General features: G+C 42.6%; 1 protein-coding gene across 1 annotated transcript in view; it reads right to left on the bottom strand.

Annotated features, from left to right (window-relative positions):
* Positions 1 to 18709, bottom strand: part of GUCY1A2 (guanylate cyclase 1 soluble subunit alpha 2) — a 445219-nt gene extending 426510 nt beyond the window's left edge. Inside the window, exon 1 of the mRNA XM_052653027.1 lies at positions 18410 to 18709. Coding sequence (XP_052508987.1) covers positions 18410 to 18709 — 300 coding nt within the window. The remainder of the gene's footprint in view (positions 1 to 18409) is intronic.
* Positions 18710 to 19647: the final 938 nt, after the last annotated feature.

Here is a 19647-nt window from a genome sequence, read left to right as displayed (position 1 = left end):
GAATAAAACCACCATATGACCCAGCAATAGTAGTCCTAAGCAAATACTCAAGGAAACCAAAATTGAAAAAGACACATGTATCCCATTGTTCATTGCAGCACTGTTTACAGTAGCTAGAACATGGAAGAAACATAGATGTCCATCGAGAGATGAATGGATAAAGAAGGTTTGGTACATATACACAATGGAACATTACTCAGCCATAAAAGGAATGCATTTGAGTCAGTTCTAATGAGATGGATGAACCACCCACTCCAGTGTTCTTGCCTGGAGAATCCCAGGGACGGAGGAGCCTGGTGGGCTGCCGTCTACGGGGTCGCATAGAGTCGGACACGACTGAAGCGACTTAGCAGCAGTAGCAGCAGAACCTATTATACAGAGTGAAGTAAGTCAGAAAGAGAAAGATAAATATCATATTCTTATGCATATATACGGAATCTAGAAAAATGTTACCGATGAATGTTTTTGCAGGGTAGCAATGGAGAAACAGACATAGAGAATAGACTTACGGACATGGGGAGAGGGGAGGAGAGGGTGAGGTGTATGGAAAGAGTAACACAGAAGCTTACATTACCATATGTGAAATAGATAGCCAACAAGAATTTGCCATATGGCTCAGGAAACTCAAACGGGGCTCTGTATCAACCTAGAGGGGTGGGGTGGGGAAGGAGATGGGAGGGACGTTCAAAACGGAGGGGATATATGTATGCTAAGTCGCTTCAGTCGTGTCTGACTGTGCAACCCCATAGACGGCAGCCCACCAGGCTCCCCCGTCCCTGGGATGCTCAAGGCAAGAACACTGGAGTGGGTTGCCATTTCCTTCTCCAATGCATGAAAGTGAAAAGTGAAAGGGAAGTTGCTCAGTCGTGTCCAACGCTTAGCGACCCCATGGACTGTAGCCCTCTAGGCTCCTCCATCCATGGGATTTTCCAGGCAAGAGTACTGGAGTGGGATGACATTGCCTTCTCCGGATAAACGTATACTTATGGCTAATTCATATTGAGGTTTGACAGAAAACAACAAGATTCTGTAAAGCAATTATCCTTCAATGAAATAATAAATTTAATTTTTTAAAAACTGAATGAAAAAAAAAAATGGCCAGTCTGGTGATCCTAAGATAAGAGCTACAGAATCATTTTTAAAATGTAGTTTTCTTAAAATTAAATTTAAAAATTTGAAATTAAATTCTGTTCTATCACCATCTTAAACAAAACAAAAAACTTTTAAAATTGAACCCAAAAATAAAATACTTAGTAATAAACCTGACCAAGGAGGTGAAAGACTCACTGAGAGCTATAACACATTAACAAAGGAAATTGAGAATGATTTAAAGAAATGGAAAGCTATCTCATATTCTTGGATTAAAATAATTAGCATTATTTAAGTGGCCATACTATCCAAAGCAATCTACAGAGTTAATGTGGTCCCTATCAAATTACCCATGACATTTTTTACATAAGTGGAACAAAATGCTAAAATTTTTATGGAGCCATTAAAGACCAGCATTGCCAAAGAGATTGTGAGGAAAAACCAAAGCTGGAAGCATAACCCTCCCCAGACTTCAGACAATAATACAAAGCTACAAGAGTCAAAACAGCATGGTATTTGCACAAAAACAGACATATGGAATAATGGAATCAGTTCAGTTCAGTTCAGTCGCTCAGTCGTGTCCGACTCTTTGTGACCCCATGAATCGCAGCACGCCAGGCCTCCCGGTCCATCAACAACTCCCGGAGTTCACTTAGACTCATGTCCATCGATTTAGTGATGCCATCCAGCCATCTCATCTTCTGTCGTGCCCTTCTCCTCCTGCCCCCAATCCTTCCCAGCATCAGAGTCTTTTCCAATGAGTCAACTCTTTGCGTGAGGTGGCCAAAGTACTGGAGTTTCAGCTTTAGCATCATTCCTTCCAAAGAAATCCCAGGGCTGATCCCCTTCAGAATGGACTGGTTGGATCTCCTTGCAGTTCAAGGGACTCTCAAGAGTCTTCTCCAACACTACAGTTCAAAAGCATCAATTCTTCGGCACTCAGCCTTCTTCACAGGTCAACTCTCACATCCATACATGACCACAGGAATAAAGAGCCCAAAAGAAACCAAGACATTTATGGTCAATTAATCTTCAACAAAGGAGGCAAGAATATAAAATGTAAAAAAGACAGTCTCTTTAGCAAGTGGTGTTGGGAAAGTTGGACACCTTCATATCAATAAATGCAGTCAGAACACACACACATACCATTCATAAAAATAAACTTAAAATGGCTTAAAGACTTAAATATAAGATATGATACCATGTAACTCCTAGAAGGAAACAGAGGCAAAACAGTTTCTGACATCAATAGTACCGATGTTTTCTTAGATCACTCTCCCAAGGCAATAGAAATGAAAGCCAGCAGTGGGGCGGGGCGGGGCAGGGGGGTGCCACAGGGGCACCTAATGAAACATACAAGCTATTGCACAGCAAAGGAAACCATAAACAAAATGAAAAGACAACCTGCAGAATGAGAAGAAATATTTATGATGCTACTGACAAGGGCTTAATTTTCAAAATATACAAACAGCTCATAAAATTCAACAACTAAAAAAACAAATAACTCAGTCCAAAAAATGGGCAGAAGACCTACAGACATCTCTGCAAAAATAACATACAGATGGCCATTAGCACATGAAACAATGCTCAACATTACACTTCTTCAGGGGATCTTCCTGACCCAGGGGTCAAACCTGTGTCTCTTATGTCTCCTGCAGTGGCAGGTAGGTTCCACTAGCACCACCTGGGAAGCCCAATAATTAGGGAAATGCAAATAAAAACTACAGTGAGATACCACCTCAGAGCAGTTGGACAGGCCATCATTAAAAACAGACAAATCCTGGAGAGGGTATGGAGAAAAATGGAATCCCCCTACACTGTTCGTGGGGATGTAAAACACTATGGAGGTTCCTCAAAAAACTAAAAGTGGAGTTGCCATATGATCCAACATTCCCACTCCAGAGCACATACCCAAACAAAAACTATAATTCAAAAAGATACAAGCACCAGTTCAAGATGGCAGAGTAGAAGGATGTATATTCATCTCCTCCTGCAAGAACACCAAAATTGCAACTAGCTGTTGAACAACCATCAACAGGAGGACACTGGAACCCACCAACAAAACACACTTCATGTCCAAAGACAAAGAAGAAGCTGCAGCAAGATGATAGGAGGGGCGCAATCACGATAAAATCAAATCCCATACCTGCTGGGTGAATGACCCACAAACTGGAGAATGATAATAACAAAGAAGTTCTCCCACTGCTATGAAGGTTCTGAATCCCACATCAGGCTTCCCAGCCTGGGGATCAGACAAAGGAACTGAATCTCCAGGGAATCTGGCCAGCATGATTTGATTACAGGTTTTCCACAGGACTGGGAGAAACAAAGACTCCAGTCTTGGAGGGCACAAACAACATCTTGTGCATACCAACATCCAGAGGAAAGGAGCAGGGACCCCACAGGTGACTGAACCAAAACTACCAGCTAGTGTTGGAGGGTCTCCTGTGGAGGTGAGGGCCACCAGGGGTTCACCACATGTCACCTCAGGCCAAACAACTACCAGGGAGGGAGTGCACCCCACCCGTCAGCAGAAATTTGAATTAAAGCTTTACTGAGCAAAGCCCTGCCCGCCAATTTAGTTCAGTTCAGTTCCTCAGTTATGTCCGACTCTTTGCAACCCCATGGACTGTAGCACGCCAGGCTTTCTTGTCCATCACAAACTCCTGGAGTTTATTCAAACTCATGTTCATTGAGTTCGTGATGCCATCCAACCATCTCATCCTCTGTAGTCCCCTTCTCCTTCCTCCTTCAATTTTTCCTAGCATCAGGGTCTTTTCTAGTGAGTCAGTTCTTCGCATCAGGGGGCCAAAGTATTGGAGTTTCAGCTTCAACATCAGTCCTTCCAATGAATATTCAGGACTGATTTTATTTAGGATGGACTGGTTGGATCTCCTTGCAGTCCAAGGGACTCTCAAGAGTCTTCTCCAACACCACAGTTCAAAAGCATCAGTTCTTCGGCTCTCAGCTTTCTTTATAGTCCAACTCTCACATCCATATATGAATACTGGAAAAACCATAGCTTTGACTAGACGGACCTTTGTTGGCACAGTAATGTGTCTGCTTTTGAATATGCCATCTAGGTTGGTCATAACTTTCCTTCCAAGGAGCAAGTGTCTTTTAATTTCATGGCTGCAGTCACCATCTGCAGTGATTTAGGAGCCCAAAAAATAAAGTCTGTCACTGTTTCCACTGTTTCCCCATCTATTTGCCATGCAGTGATTGGGCCAGAGCAAGACCAAACTTTTCCCATAGCCAGTACATCTCATCAGGAATCCTCATCCATCAGAAGGAAGACAGAAAAAGGAAGAAGAAGCACAATTCTATAGCAGCTAAACAAAAACCATACAACAGAAAGTTAATCATGATGAAAAAGCAGATAGTTATGTCCCAGATGAAGGGAAAAGACAAAACCCCAGAGAAACAACTAAATGAAGTGGAGATAGGCGAAACACCAAAAAAGAATTCAGAATCATGATAGTGAAGATGACATAGAGTCTAGGGAAAACAATGGAGAAGATGCAGGAAATGTTTACCAAAGACCTAGAAGACTTCACTTTCAGTTTTCACTTTCATGCACTGGAGAAGGAAATGGCAACCCACTCCAGTGTTCTTGCCTGGAGAGTCCCAGGGACGGGGGAGCCTGGTGGGCTGCCATCTTTGGGGTCACACAGAGTTGGACACGACTGAAGTGACTTAGCAGCAGCAGAAGAACTAAAGAACAAACAGAGATCAATAATACACTAGAAGGAATCAATAGCAGAATGGATAAATGAACTGGAGGATGGAATGGAGGAAATTACTGCTGAAGAACAGAATACAGAAAAAAAGAATGAAAAGAAATGAAGACAGCCTAACAGACCTCTGGGACAACATGAAATGCACCAACATGCACATTATAGGGGTCCCAGGAGGAGAAGAGAAGAAGAAAGGACCTGAGAAAATATTTGAAGAGATAATAGTTGAAAAGTTCCCAAACATGGGAAAGGAAATAGTCAACTAGTCCAGGAAGCATACAGAGTCCCAGGAAAGATAAACCCAAGGAGGAACACATCAAAACACATAGCAATCAAACTGACAAAAATTAAAGACAGAGATAAAATATTAAAACAACAAGGGGAAAATGACAAATAACATACAAGGGAACTCCCATAAGGCTATCAGCCGATTTCTCAACAGAAACTCTACAAGCCAGAAGGGAATGGTATGATGTATTTACAGTTATGAAAAGGAAAATCTACAACCAAGAATATTCTACCCAGCAAGACTCTCCTTCAGATTTAATGGAGAAATCAAAAGCTTTCCAGACAAGCAAAAGTTAAGAGAATTCAGCACCACCAAACCAGCTTTATAACAAATGCTGAAGGAACTTCCCTAAGCAGGAAACACAAGACAAGGAAACGACCTACAGAAAATAAACCCGAAACAATTAAGAAAATAGTAATAGGATCATACATATCAATAATCACCTTAAAAGTAAATGGACTAAATGCACAAATCAAAAGATATAGACTGCTGGGCATATGAAAACATGTGCATGTATGTATGCACTTCCACTTACCACATCACTGTGCCTGACCCCCAAATTGTGTTTAAGTATTTTTACATTGTTAAGTTCCTTATGTTTCCATTATGGCTTACAATTGCAATTATCTTTTATTTTTTGCCTGGCTATTGATTGTGAAAACTGATAAACATCTTTCACTATTGTGATTATGTAATTATTACTCAATACCATTGTATCATGATAGGTCAACAGAAAAATAATAGAACTCTATATCACCAAAACTACAATTTAACAGTAAAGACATGTGGTGCCAAGGAGAAGGGAGGGTGAAGGAAGGATGGAGGGGGCATTTGTAGTTAGTAGATGCAAACTAGTATGTCAGTCCAGTTCAGTCATTCAGTCGTGTCCGACTCTTTGTGACCCCATGGACGTCAGCAAGCCAGGCTTCCCTCCACTGAGTCGGTGATGCCATCCAACCATCTTATCCTCTGTCGTCCCCTTCTCCTCCTGCCTTCAATCTTTTCCAGCATCAAGGTCTTTTCAAGTGAATCATTTCTTTGCATAAGGTAGCCAAAGTATTGGAGCTTCAGCATCAGTCCTTCCAATGAATATTCAGGACAGATTTCCTTTAGGATTGACTGCTTTGATCTCCTTACAGTCCAAGGGACTCTCAAAAATCTTCTCCAATACCACAATTCAAAAGCATCAATTCTTCAGTGCTCAGCTTTCTTCACAGTCCAACTCTCACATTTACACATGACTACTGGAAAGACCATAGCTTTGACTAGATAGGCCTTTGTTGCAAAATAATGTCTCTGCTTTTTAATATGCTGTCTATGTTGGTCATAAATTTTCTTCCAAGGAGCAAGCATCTTTGAATTTCATGGCTGTAGTCACCATCTGCAGCGATTTTGGAGCCCAAGAAAATAAAGTCTGTCACTGTTTCCATTTTTTGCCCGTCTATTAGCCATGAAGTGATGGGACTGGATGCCATGATCTTAGCTTTCTGAATGTTGACTTTTAAGTCAGCTTTTCACTCTCCTCTTTCACTTTCATCAAGAGGCTCTTTAGTTCCTCTCCACTTTCTGTCATAAGGGTGGTGTCATCGGCATATCTGAGATTATTGATATTTCTCCCAGCAATCTTGATTCCAGCTTGTGCTTCATCCAGCCCAGCATTTCTCATGATGTACTTTACATATAAGTTAAATAAGCAAGGTGACAATATACAGCCTTGATGTACTCCTTTCACAATTTGGAACCAGTCTGTTGTTCCATGTCTGGTTCTAACTGTTGCTTGTTGACCTGCATACATATTTCTCAGGAAGCAGGTAAGGTGGTCTGGTATGCCCATCTCTTTCAGAATTTTCCATAGTTTATTGTGATCCACACAACCAAAGGCTTTGGCATAGTCAATAAAGCAGAAGTAGATGTTTTTCTGGAATTTTCTTGTTTTTTCCATGATCCAGCAGATGTTGGCAATTTGATCTCTGGTTCCTCTGCCTTTTCTAAATTCAGCTTGAGCATCTGGACATTCATGGTTCACACACTGTTGAAGCCTGGCTTGGAGAATTTTGAGCATTACTCTGCTAGTGTGTGAATGAGTGCAATTGTGCAGTAGTTTGAACATTCTTTGGCATTGCCTTTCTTTGGGATTGGAAACTAGTATATACAGAATGGATAAACAAGGTCCTACTGTATAGCACAGTGAACTATATTCAATAGCCTATGATAAACCATAATGGGGAAGAATATTAAAAAAGGACATGTATATATAACTGAATTACTTTTCTGTATAGCAGAAATCAGCACAAGATTGTAAATCAACTACATTTAGATAACCAAAAAAACAGGTGGAAAAAAACAACAGGCCCTCTGAGAAAGAAGCCCAGTAATCTGCATTCCAACAATAGTTCTCAGGTATTTCTTTTGTTCACTGACGTTTGATAACCTCTAGCTCAAATGAAGAACTGTTTAATAAACCCCAAATAAAGCCTGGGCAGGAAGTGATTTCTCACTGTTCTATTTATAAGAATGTTCACTCTTTCTCAGTTCCACCAAACAGCCATAACAAATCTCCAGTCTTCCAAGATATTTCCGGCTCCCTTACTTCCTAAATCAATCTACCCTGAAATTTTCAATTTTATGAGATGCCCTGAGCTCACAGCACATAAGTCTAGATCTTCAGATCCTGTCTTGAAGTGATATTTAAGGAGCAATATTTTTTTACCCTAACAATGGATTTTTGGTGACAGCAGCCCACTTACTGACAAACATTTCCCACCAGAAAAAGAGCTGCACAGAAAATATAAGCAGACTTCTACTGGAGACTGAGAGAGTTATTGCATTTATCTAATTTCTTAAAATATAAATGGGCCTCTCAAGGAGTTCCAGCAGAGGGATCCTTTTCCATTTTCTTTCTGTTTAGCACAACTTCATTCTGAAGTTTTGCTTTAAATGGCAAGAGTAAGTAAAATTCAAACAGGTTTGCATACTTGAAAGTATCTCTCAGAGACTGGGTATGAAATCTATTTTATTTGATTGAACCAAATATAGCACAGGAAAAAATTAAACAAAAGAGAAACAACTATAATTGGATAAACAATAATAATATTAATAAATATTATGAATAATAATAATTCTTAAGAACATCTTTCACTTATTCTGAACATTTTCTTGAAAATCCATTAAGTATCAGGTACCATACTAAATGCAAGATAAAAATAAGAATGTTAAAATGAGTCAGAATTTAAACAACAGAAGTTTGACTTTTGACCTAACCATTGGTCTATGCAACAAATAAGGGCCTGCAAAGGTGTAGTCCTTAAAGGCCTAGCCAGTTCTTCTAAATATTTTCCCTACTTATGCCACATAATTTTTTTCTTCCTAGATGTGTGTGAAATTCACAGTAAACAGTGTTTATGTCTAGAGATAACCCACTAATTTTACTACCATATTCAAAAAAACATGTAGGTTTACCTTCAGCTCTATATGCTAGCGGCAACAAGATAAAACAAAAAAGGACTTCCCTGGTTGTCCAATGGTAGAGAATCTGTCTGCCAATGCAGGGAAACAGGTTTGATCCCTGGTCCAGGAACATTACATGTTCTGTCGGGCAATTAGGCCCATACTCAACAACTACTAAAGCCTGCACATTCTAGAGCCCATGCGCTGCAACTCCTGAAGGCCTTGCCACTACAATAAGAAGCTGCACACAGCAACTAGAGAGTTAACTGACGCCCAGCTGTGGGTGTGTCTGGTGGTGCAAGTAAAGTCTGATGCGGTAAAGAACAATACTGCATAGGAACCTGGGATGCTAGGTCCATGAATCAAGGTAAATTGGATGTGGTCAAACAGTAGATGGCAAGAGTATCATCTGAATATCATTATCATCTTGCCTACTACTGTGGGCAAGAATCCTTTAGAAGAAATGGAATAGCCCTCATAGTCAATGAAAGAGTCTGAAATGGAGTAGTTGGGTCCAATCTCAAAAATTACAGAATGATCTCTGTGCAATTCCAAGGCAAACCATTCAATATCACAGTAATCCAAGTCTATGCCCCAACCACTGATGCCAAAGTAGCTGAAGCTGAACAATTGTATGAAGACCTATAAGACCTTCTAGAACTAACACCCCCAAAAGATGTCATTTTCATCATAGAGAACTGGAATGCAAAAGTAAAAAGTTAAGAGATACCTGGAGTAACAGGCAAGTTTGATCTTGGAGTACAAAATGAAGCAAGGAAAAAGCTAACAGAGTTTGGCCAAGAGAATACACTGGCCATAGCAAACACCCTCATCCAACAACAAGAGATGACTCTACACATAGACATCAACAGATGGTCAACACCAAAAGCAGATCGATTACATTCTTTGCAACCAAAGATGGAGAAGCTCGCAAACACAAGATTTGGAGCTGACTGCCACTCAGATCATGAGCTTCTCATTTCAAAATTCAGATTTAAGTTGAAGAAAGTAGGTAAAACCCCTGAGCCATTCAGTTACAGTTCAGTTCAGTCGCTCAGTCGTGTCCGATTCTTTGGGACCCCATGAATCACAGCACGCCAGGCCTCCCTGTCCATCACCATCTCCCAGAGTTCACTCAGACTCATGTCCATCGAGTCTGTGATGCCATCCAGCCATCTCATCCTCTGTCGTCCCCTTCTCCTCCTGCCCCCAATCCCTCCCAGCATCAGAGTCTTTTCCAATGAGTCAACTCTTCGCATGAGGTGGCCAAAGCTGGAGCTTCAGCTTTAGCATCATTCCTTCCAAAGAAATCCCAGGGCTGATCTCCTTCAGAATGGATTGCTTGGATCTCCTTGCAGTCCAAGGGACTCTCAAGAGTCTTCTCCAACACCACAATTCAAAAGCATCAATTCTTCGGCGCTTAGCCTTCTTCACAGTCCAACTCTCACATCCATACATGACTACTGGAAAAACCATAGCGTTGACTAGGCGGACCTTAGTCGGCAAAGTAATGTCTCTGCTTTTGAATATGCTATCTAGGTCGGTCATAACTTTTCTTCCAAGGAGTAAGCGTCTTTTAATTTCATGGCTGCAGACACCATCTGCAATGATTTTGGAGCCCAAAAAAGTAAAAGTCTGACACTGTTTCCACTGTTTCCCCATCTATTTCCCATGAAGTGATGGGACCCTTATGATTATACAGTGGGAGTGACAAATGGATTCAAAGGATGAGATTTGATAGACAGTGCCTGAAGAACTATGGACAGAGGTTCACTGCACTGTACAGGAAGTGGTGACCAAAACCATCCCCAAGAAAAAGAAATGAAACAAGGTAAAATGCTTATCTGAGGAAGCCTTACAAACAGCTTAGAAAAGAAGAGAAGCAATAGGCAAAGGAGAAAGGGAAAGATATACCCAAATGAATGCAGAGTTCCAAAGGATAGCAAGGAGAAATAAGAAAGCCTTCTTAAGTGAACAATGCAAAGAAACAGAGGAAAATAATAGAATGGGAAAAACTAGAGATCTCTTCAAGAAAATCAGCAATACCAAGGGAACATATCGTGCACAGATGGACACACTAAAGGACAGATTAAGATAAGTGGAAAGAATACACAGAAGAACTGTACAAAAAATGTCTTAATGACTCAGATAACCACAATGGTTGGGTCACTTACCCGACATCCTGGAATGTGAAGCCAAGTAGGCCTTAGGAAGCATTATAAAAACAAAGCTAGTGGAGGTGATGGAATTCCAGCTGAGCTATTTACAAATCTAAAATATGATGCTGTTAAAGTACCCTGGTGGCTCAGATGGTAAAGTGTCTGCCCACAATGCAGGAGACCTGGGTTCAATCCCTGGGTGGGAAGATCTTCTGGGGAAAGAAATGGCAATCCACTCCAGTACTCTTGCCTGGAAAATCCCGTGGATGGAGGAGTGTAGTAGGCTACAGTCCATGGGGTCGCAAAGAGTCAGACACGATTGGGTGACTTCACTTCACTTCAAAGTGCTACACTCCATATGACAGCAAATCTGGAAAACTCAGCAGTGGCCACAGGGCTGGAAAAGGTCAGTTTTCATTCCAATCCCTAAGAAGGGCAATGCCAAAGAATGTTCAAACTACCACACAATTGCACTCATTTCACATGCTCAAAATCCTTCAAGCTAGGCTTCAACAGTACATAAACAAAGAACTTCCAGATGTACAAGCTGAATTTAGAAAAGGCAGAGAACCAGAGATCTAATTGCCAACATCCACTGTATCATAGAAAAACCAAAATACCTCATGCAAAATGCTGGGCTGGATGAAGCACAAGCTGGAATCAAGACTGCCAGGAGGAATATCAACAACTTCAGATATGCAGATGACACCACCTAATGGCAGAAAGTGAAGAGGAACTAAAGAGCCTCTTAATGAGTGTGAAAAAGGACAGGAAAGACTGACAAGCTGCACTCTATGGGGGTTGTAAAGTGTTGGACACAGCTTAGCAACTGAACAACAATAGCAACCCCTCTCACACACCTCAGAGTAGATAAACTATAGGTATATCTACTTCAAGGTAGATAAACTATATAGTAAAAATGATTATATAATTACATAACCTCTACTCACAAACTAATAATCACTGATGTCATTTCCCATAGTCAAAATGTATCTTTAAAATGAAGGTACAACAACTGAGCTGGTAGAATAGAGTGCCTTACACAAAACATAAAAGTTATTAGTTGGGTAATTGCTGTATCTCACAGCCTAAGCCTTTGAACATACATACAAATTACTTTGAATGCAATGGATGGGGAACTCTTGAAATTCTCAGGCAAGCGAAAAAACAACTTTTCTTTCATCTAATGATTTTTCCTAAGTTAAAAATAATTTGCATTGAAATACCCATATTCTACCAAATACATATCTAGTATTTTTATGGAATTTATAGTAATGGTACTCATACCTCCACATAACATTCAACAGTTTGATAGAAATTTCTGAATCTGTAATGATTACACATATTTATGTACTCACATGAGTCATAGCCACGGAGCCAAAAATGGGCTCCACTTTTAATTTTTTAATGGATAGACTGGGCAATGCCAATAAAATTTACACTGGGCAATGCCTAAAAAACTTTTACCAATACTTTCAGGTACATGTCATCAGTTGACCAATGAGCTCTTTTAATAAGGTTGTTGTTGTTGTTTAGTCACTAAGTCATGTCCAACTTTGGGACCCCACGCTGCCAGGCTCCTCTGAGAAATCACGGGATTTCTCAGACAAGAATACTGGAGTGGGTTGCCACTTATTTACTACTGAGCCACCAGGGAAGCCTTTTTTAATAAGGTTATTAATAAGTAAGGTCTGCCCAGGCGGCACTAGTGGTGAAGAATCTGCCTGCCAACGCAGGAGACAAAAGAGATGCGGGTTCAGTCCCTATGTCAGGAAGACTCCCTGGCGCAGAGCATGGCAACCCAATCCAGTATTCTTGCCTGGAAAATCCCATGGAGAGAGGAGCCTGACAGGCTACAGTCCATAGCACTCATGCACTCATAAGTAAGTTACCAAGAAAAAAACAAAAAATTATAGGTCATTTGGAGGCATTTAAATTTGACTGAAGTTAATGAATTGCAGCTTGTAACTATCATTTATCAAGTTCAAGAAATTTTACAAGAAATATTGCTCCTCCTTCACAACACAGCTCTAAGGTAGTCATGATTCCTACTTCACAAAATAGAAAACTAAGGCTCAGAGAAGGTAGGAGTTGGCTCTCCCAGGGTCTTAGATAGAGTAAAGGGCTCAGGAAGGAGTTATTCAGATTGTCTGTCAAAAAACATATCCTTGTACTTTCAACTCTGCCATGCTGTTTCTGATGACTAGGGATGAAGCAGAGAAAAGTAATAGAAATAGAAAACAGAATACAGAAATATTTCTATATAAATAGAAAAGGCCATTAATTCTGATTTCAGGTTGTAGTATCTAATTTATACAAAAGTGAAAACATTAAACTACTAGAATACATTTTGTTTCATTTTTAATTTTAATGAATCTATTGCTCAGAAGTTTAGAACCCACATTTAAATTCAAAATCTTAAAATTTCAATTAAAACACATAAACGTGTCAAATACCTTACCTCACAAATATATTTTATATACTTTTCATGATTTACATGTTAGTTACACTTACACTTTCTAAGGTTTTATTTAAGGCCTTATACATCACAGGGTTCATTTTATTTAGTGAGAAGTTAAATATGTATTTTTATGCTCTTTCAATTTTCCATTGGCATATATCAGTAAAATTTCCTTTCCAAAAACAATTTTGCTGTTTTGCTACTTAAATTCAAGCTTCCCTTCCTTTTTCTTTCCTTGCTGTTCTTTATTTCTTGGACTAATCCTCACGTAAGTAGCTTTCCTCCCCTTACATGCCATCCTTGCAATTCTGTTACTTTTCTTCCTGTCATTCTGCTATCTATAGCTCTGAAGGCTTCAAAGCCATCTGTAATGTGCCTGGAGGGCTACAGTCCTGGGGGTCACAAAGTGTTGGACATGACTGAGCAACTGAGCATGCAAACAAATGTTGTAACAGCTAGTAGTGCTCACACAAGAGACCTAAGAAAGCCTTGACTCTCGTTGATTTCTGAGAGTATCTTCACTGATAGGCTGACATTAGCAAACCCAAAACTGAGGTCAAAGTGATAGGGGTCTAAGCAATAATCATTCATAAAAATAAAATGAAAATAAACTGAGATCCCAAATTTACCCTTGATGCAAAAAGTCCCAGCTGTTTCTTTGTGTGTGTTACCAAGTAAATTATTTCAAAATAAATAACATAATAAGTGATTTATACCAGATCTTGAGGATTATTTTTCTCTTTATGGCTGCACCCCAGAGATCTGCAGTGAACAAAACCAACCAAAGTGGAGGATAAAACTTCCCCTAAACATCTCCGCAGCAACTGGAGTTCTTATATTTTCCCTCAATACAGTTTACTTAGAATAAAAGCTATAATTAAAGTTTCATGAGGTTGAAGAATGGGAAAGTCTTATTTGGCATTTGTATCACCAAGGCTTTGCACAATACTTGTGACATAACAGACCCTCAAATATTTTTTAACAACTAAGTGGAAAAATTAGTACTTTGATGCCCCTACTTGAGAAAATAATCTACTTTCCTCAGTTTTAAAACTCATATGTCCTTGCTTTTTATTTCATATGCCACTGTTAGAGCTTATTGAAAACTTATTTAACTTATATGCAAAGTACATCATGAGAAACGCTGGGCTGGAAGAAGCACAAGTTGGAATCAAGATTGCTGGGAGAAATATCAATAACCTCAGATATGCAGAAGACACCACCCTTATGGCAGAAAGTGAAGAAGAACTAAAGAGCCTCTTGATGAAAGTGAAAAAGGAAAGAGAAAAAGTTGGCTTAAAGCTCAACATTCAGAAAACGAAGATCATGGCATCTGGTCCCATCACTTCATGGCAGATAGATGGGGGAACAGTGTCAGACTATTTTTCTGGGCTCCCAAATCACTGCAGATGGTAATTGCAGCCATGAAATTAAAAGACGCTTACTCTTTCGAAGAAAAGTTATGACCCACCTAGTTAGCACATTCAAAAGCAGAGACATTACTTTGCCGACTAAAGTCTGTCTAGTCAAGGCTATGGTTTTTCCTGTGGTCATGTATGGATGTGAGAGTTGGACTGTGAAGAAGGCTGAGTGCCAAAGAATTGATGCTTTTGAACTGTGGTGTTGGAGAAGACTCTTGAGAGTCCCTTGGACTGCAAGGAGATCCAACCAGTCCGTTCTGAAGGAGATCAGCCCTGGGATTTCTTTGGAAGGAATGATGCTAAAGCTGAAGCTCCAGTACTTTGGCCACCTCATGTGAAGAGTTGACTCATTGGAAAAGACTTTGATGCTGGGAGGGATTGGGGGCAGGAGGGAAAGGGGACGACAGAGGATGAGATGGCTGGATGGCATCACTGACTCGATGAACGTGAGTCTGAGTGAACTCTGGGAGTTGGTGATGGACCGGGAGGCCTGGCGTGCTGTGATTCATGAGGTCGCAAAGAGTCGGACACGACTGAGCGACTGAACTGAACTGAACTGAACTGAAGGACAGGGAAGCCTGGTGTGCTGCAGTCCATGAGGTCACAAAGTGTCAGACATGACTGAGTGACTGACTTAGTGACTGAACAACAGTGAAAGCTTGATGATACCTGTCTTCATAGAATGTCAGAACAGGGAGAGGCTTTAAATGTAATAATTTACAGAAAAGAATGACCCTAGATAGTAAAAGTGATATACACAGTGATATACATGTATTTAGTTATCCAAGGTACAATGAATGAGAACCAGGTCTCCTGAATTCTGCATTTTTTTTTCAATTTCATCAATTCAATTTACTTTTATTATTAAAATGTTATGAAGTATCATAACCTGTATAGCTATCAATGCAGCTATTAGTATCTCTTAAAATACTGAAAACCTGAATTTGAATAGTCCATTGACCAAACTACTAGCTGAATTACTTGGCAATCATAGTGTTTATTAAATGTATTTCCATTTCCCTACTTGCAAATTATTCTGAATAAAAAAGAAAGAAATCTCCAGTGATCAAGACAACATTTCACAATGAGACCACTAAGAAGACAAGAGTTCCACAGAAATGCAAGAAGGTTTGCAAAACTCAAAACAAGTAGAAATGTCCATCTAAGAATGCTCTGATAATGGCTATCCTCAGAGTTTTTTGGGTTTGGGTTATTTTGCTTGTTCATTCGTTTTTAAGTTGTTCAGCTCTAATGAAAGGACACTGGATAGGACATAAGTGTTTCCAGAGAAGTTTAGAATGCTGACAGCGTAGGAGAACAAATTTACAGTAATTTTTTGAAGCAGTGTTCCAGTTTGCCAAACAAAAGAAAAAGGGGGTAGAGAACACAGAATAGTCACTGCTTTGAAATATACTGTTTGGTGAGTCAATGAGAACTGGTTTATACATGTCTTAAGAAATTGGAATTGTTATACTATATTCACCTATATGTTTTCAGCATTACAGGTGAAAAAGCTTTTTCAAAATAGAAAAGAATTACGGAATGGAAAGTACATACAGCTGTTGCTTATTTCTGATTATCACAATTATTTTCAAATTTCTTATCTAAATACCTGATTACATGTTTTTTTAGTCTGGCAAAGAGCCAAAGTCATTCAAATTTTACGTTTATAAAAGGTAAAAGTCAGAGACTGTTTCTTCCCTCTTATTTTGGCAGTAAACAGTAGCATTCAATTTATTTTATCTACTTGTAACATAAGTCACTGAGAGTAGTCTTATGATAAACTGGCATTACCAAAGGCACTGCCACAACTTTTGAAAAATTTGTAAATTCTGATTTATAGGGAAAAAAAAAACCCTCCAGAATTATCAAAACAATTCCCACAAAAATCTAATACTTATCTTTAGTAAAATTATCATATTAGATATTAATCTGTTACAATGAAGAATTAGTATATTGCACAAATGTTGCTTTGGGCACTGACACAAAACTACATATGCACAGGGTTACTGGACTCCTTTTATAAAGGCTTAAGTTCAACAATTTGCAACATCAAATAGTTCCTAAAAGTGTGCTTCCTGGGGAAGTGGCAAAAGGTAATTGAAGGGAAAATGCACAAAAAAGGAAGATGACTGGAACAGTAGTCTCATTGCTAAAGGAAAAGGCCATACTCCATTAAGGCAACAGCCGCAGGATATTTGTAGGACTGCCTGGTACAAGTCCCCAGTCTCTCTGGATCCAATTTTTTCTCAAGGCCCTCCTACCATCAACTGCAAGAGTACTTTCAGAAGGGAGACTCAAGAGCAGGCAAACAAGATCAATGTTCAGATTCACTTTGAAAACTTTAAAGAAGTAAAAGTCTCAGAGATGAGTAGCTAAAAGTGCTTTCAGAAGTTGAAATCCTTGTAACCAATCAAGATGCAAATAAAAAGCAGCTTTGGTTTTACGATGAATCTCTTTAGGATTCTGTCTGCAATGGAGTTCCTTCAAAACAGAGCTCATACAGTCTAAGAAAGACTGAAACAGAAGTCTGGCATTACTGCAAAGATTAAAAGTCAAGAGTAGCTGAAATGCCTGACCAGGAATGAGGCAGAGTGCTCTGGAAAGATGCCAAGAATCATAGGGAGTCTGGAGTACACCTGGAACTGATGATACAGCCATCCCTATTGAGCACAAGTTAGAGAGAGCTATGGAGAAGGCGATGGCACCCCACTCCAGTACTCTTGCCTGGAAAATCCCATGGATGGAGTAGCCTGGAAGGCTGCAGTCCATAGGGTCGCTGAGGGTCGGACACGACTGAGTGACTTCACTTTCACTTTTCACTTTCATACATTGGAGAAGGAAATGGCAACCCACTCCAGTGTTCTTGCCTGGAGAATCCCAGGGACAGGAGAGCCTGGTGGGCTGCCATCTATGGGGTCACACAGAGTCGGACACGACTGAAGTGACTTAAAAGCAGAGAGAGCTAGGCAGGCATTTATTCATTCAACAGATAGTTACGCAGGGCCTAATATAAGGAAACTGAAAAAATGAGGCAGAATGCACTAAAGAATCCAGGGGACAGAGAGTGAAGGATGAGGTAGGGGTGCAAGAAACAGAAGACAGGTTTAGAAAACCAAATACCCGGGTTACCCACAGAAGAAGATTGAGCCAATAAATGACCAGTAACCAAGAAAAAAAATACATGAGGTGGCGAGAAAACAAGAGATGAGAGGACTCTTCATCAAAAGACAACTCAAAAAATTATCTGACAACCGGTCCCTAAAGATTGAGAAAAGGAATACAACCTAGGGAAGGCAGTTAGCCTGCAGAATTCAAAATGTCAGAGAAGGTCATGCTAAGAGCAAGAGTGTGTGTGGGGGGGGGGGGGCGGGGGGGGGGGGGGAAGAGGGGAAGAGTTTCCTGTAAGGGAGTAGGGGTTCCTGTGGGATGCTGGAGAAGAGAGGAGACACAGTGCCTGGGAAAGTTTGGGGGAAAGAAAACAGGTGGGTGAGAAGGAGCCGTCGAGCCGTCAGGGTGACTGCGACGAAGGAGGTTGCAAATGCTGGAGGTGGGCAGACCGATCTTTGAATCAGGAGCCCCTCGAAGGAGTGAAGTCTCACTCCATGCCCGTATCCCAGTGCCCCCTTCCATCAGGGCCCAAAGTCCAGGTCTCTCCCGGGGGCCATCGGGAACTAGGCCAGGCTAGGCCCCGCCACCCCCCCGGCGGCGGGGCTCTTGGCACGCGGCGGGACCAGCCTGGCGCCCACCTGCCCGGTCCGCGTCCTTCCACCCAAGGCTCGGCCCTGCCCCTCGTCTCTACTCACCGAGGGCGCCGTCAGACGGCTGATGCTCTCGCCCAGTGAGTCCAGGTTGACCCGCCTGCGGCGCTGCGCTCGCCTAGCCCCAGCCGTGGCGGCGCTGACTGCGGCGGCGGCGGCTGCGCCGGCCGCCGGGGCTCGGGCGGAGACGTGCGCCGCGCTGGGCTCGGGCGGCCCGGGCGCGCTGCGGCCGCCGTTCCAGCAGAGCCTGGACAACGGGCACTCCGTCTCTTCCTCGGGGCTGGTCTCCAGATAGTCGGAGCCCAGGGAGCTGAAGGACTCGGACGAAATCTTCCTCCGAGACATGCTGTCGGCGCTGCGGCGGCCGAGGCGGCGGCGGCGGGAATACGGGCGGCGGCGGCGGCGGCGGCTGCACCGGCGGCGTTAGGGGCTCTGCGGCCGGGGGGCGACGGGGCAGGGCTGCTCGGCCGGGAGGGCGGCCCCGGAGCCGCGGAGCCTCGGGAGCCGACTGCTCATGGCGGGAACTTGCAGCGCCGCGCTGCCCTGGGCCCGCGTTCGCCGGCCGCTGCCGCCTCGGCGCGCGCCTGGACGCGTCTCCGTTGCTGCTCTCCGCTCGCGGGGAGGCTGCTAGTGCGAGCCCGGGGGCGGCCGGGCTGGGAGGCGGCGGCCGCGGAGGCAGAGGCTTGCGCCGCCCGCGCGCCCAGCTCGCCCCTGTTGCCCCCGCTCCGCCCGCCCGTCCCTCCCGCCTCCCCTCGCCGTGCCGCCCGCCTCCTCCCTCCGCGCGCCCCCTCCTCCGCGCCGTCTCTCCGCAGCCGTCACGTGTCGCCTTCGCACCCACTGGAAGTCTCTGCCTCTGTGCTGTCGCCACGCTTCGGGAGCAACGGGGACACTTCGGCGCCGTCCTCTGAGCGCCACCCTAGCTCTCGCCGTCCCCACCTCCTCGCAGAAGAGGCAGCTGAGGAACAGACGGGGCCCGATGGGCCCTGAGACAGGGGGGCACCCGGCCGGGACGGAACGCCTGCCTCTGCAGCCGCCTTAGGGAAGCCTGAGGGCGTGGAGTCGACTGGGGGTCCATCATTTAGAGTCCATCATTGACCTTTCCCTCCGAGTTCATTTGGGAAGTTCTGAGGCCAAGGGGGAAGGCCGAGGGGTCCAGCCCGCCCATTCCCAAGGAGTCGCTTACAAGAGAAGGGGAGGGCCAACGTGTTGGTACCCACCCTGCTGGAGCAGCAGCTGGTGAGGACGGGTGTTCTCCTCCTCGGCCGAGGCTGCGTGGGCTTGTA

Source organism: Budorcas taxicolor, chromosome 15 (genome assembly GCF_023091745.1).
Source record: "Budorcas taxicolor isolate Tak-1 chromosome 15, Takin1.1, whole genome shotgun sequence".
NCBI classification, from domain to species: domain Eukaryota; kingdom Metazoa; phylum Chordata; class Mammalia; order Artiodactyla; family Bovidae; genus Budorcas; species Budorcas taxicolor.
The sequence above is the reverse complement of the archived record's forward strand: the minus strand, read 5'-3'. Positions and strand labels throughout refer to the sequence as shown.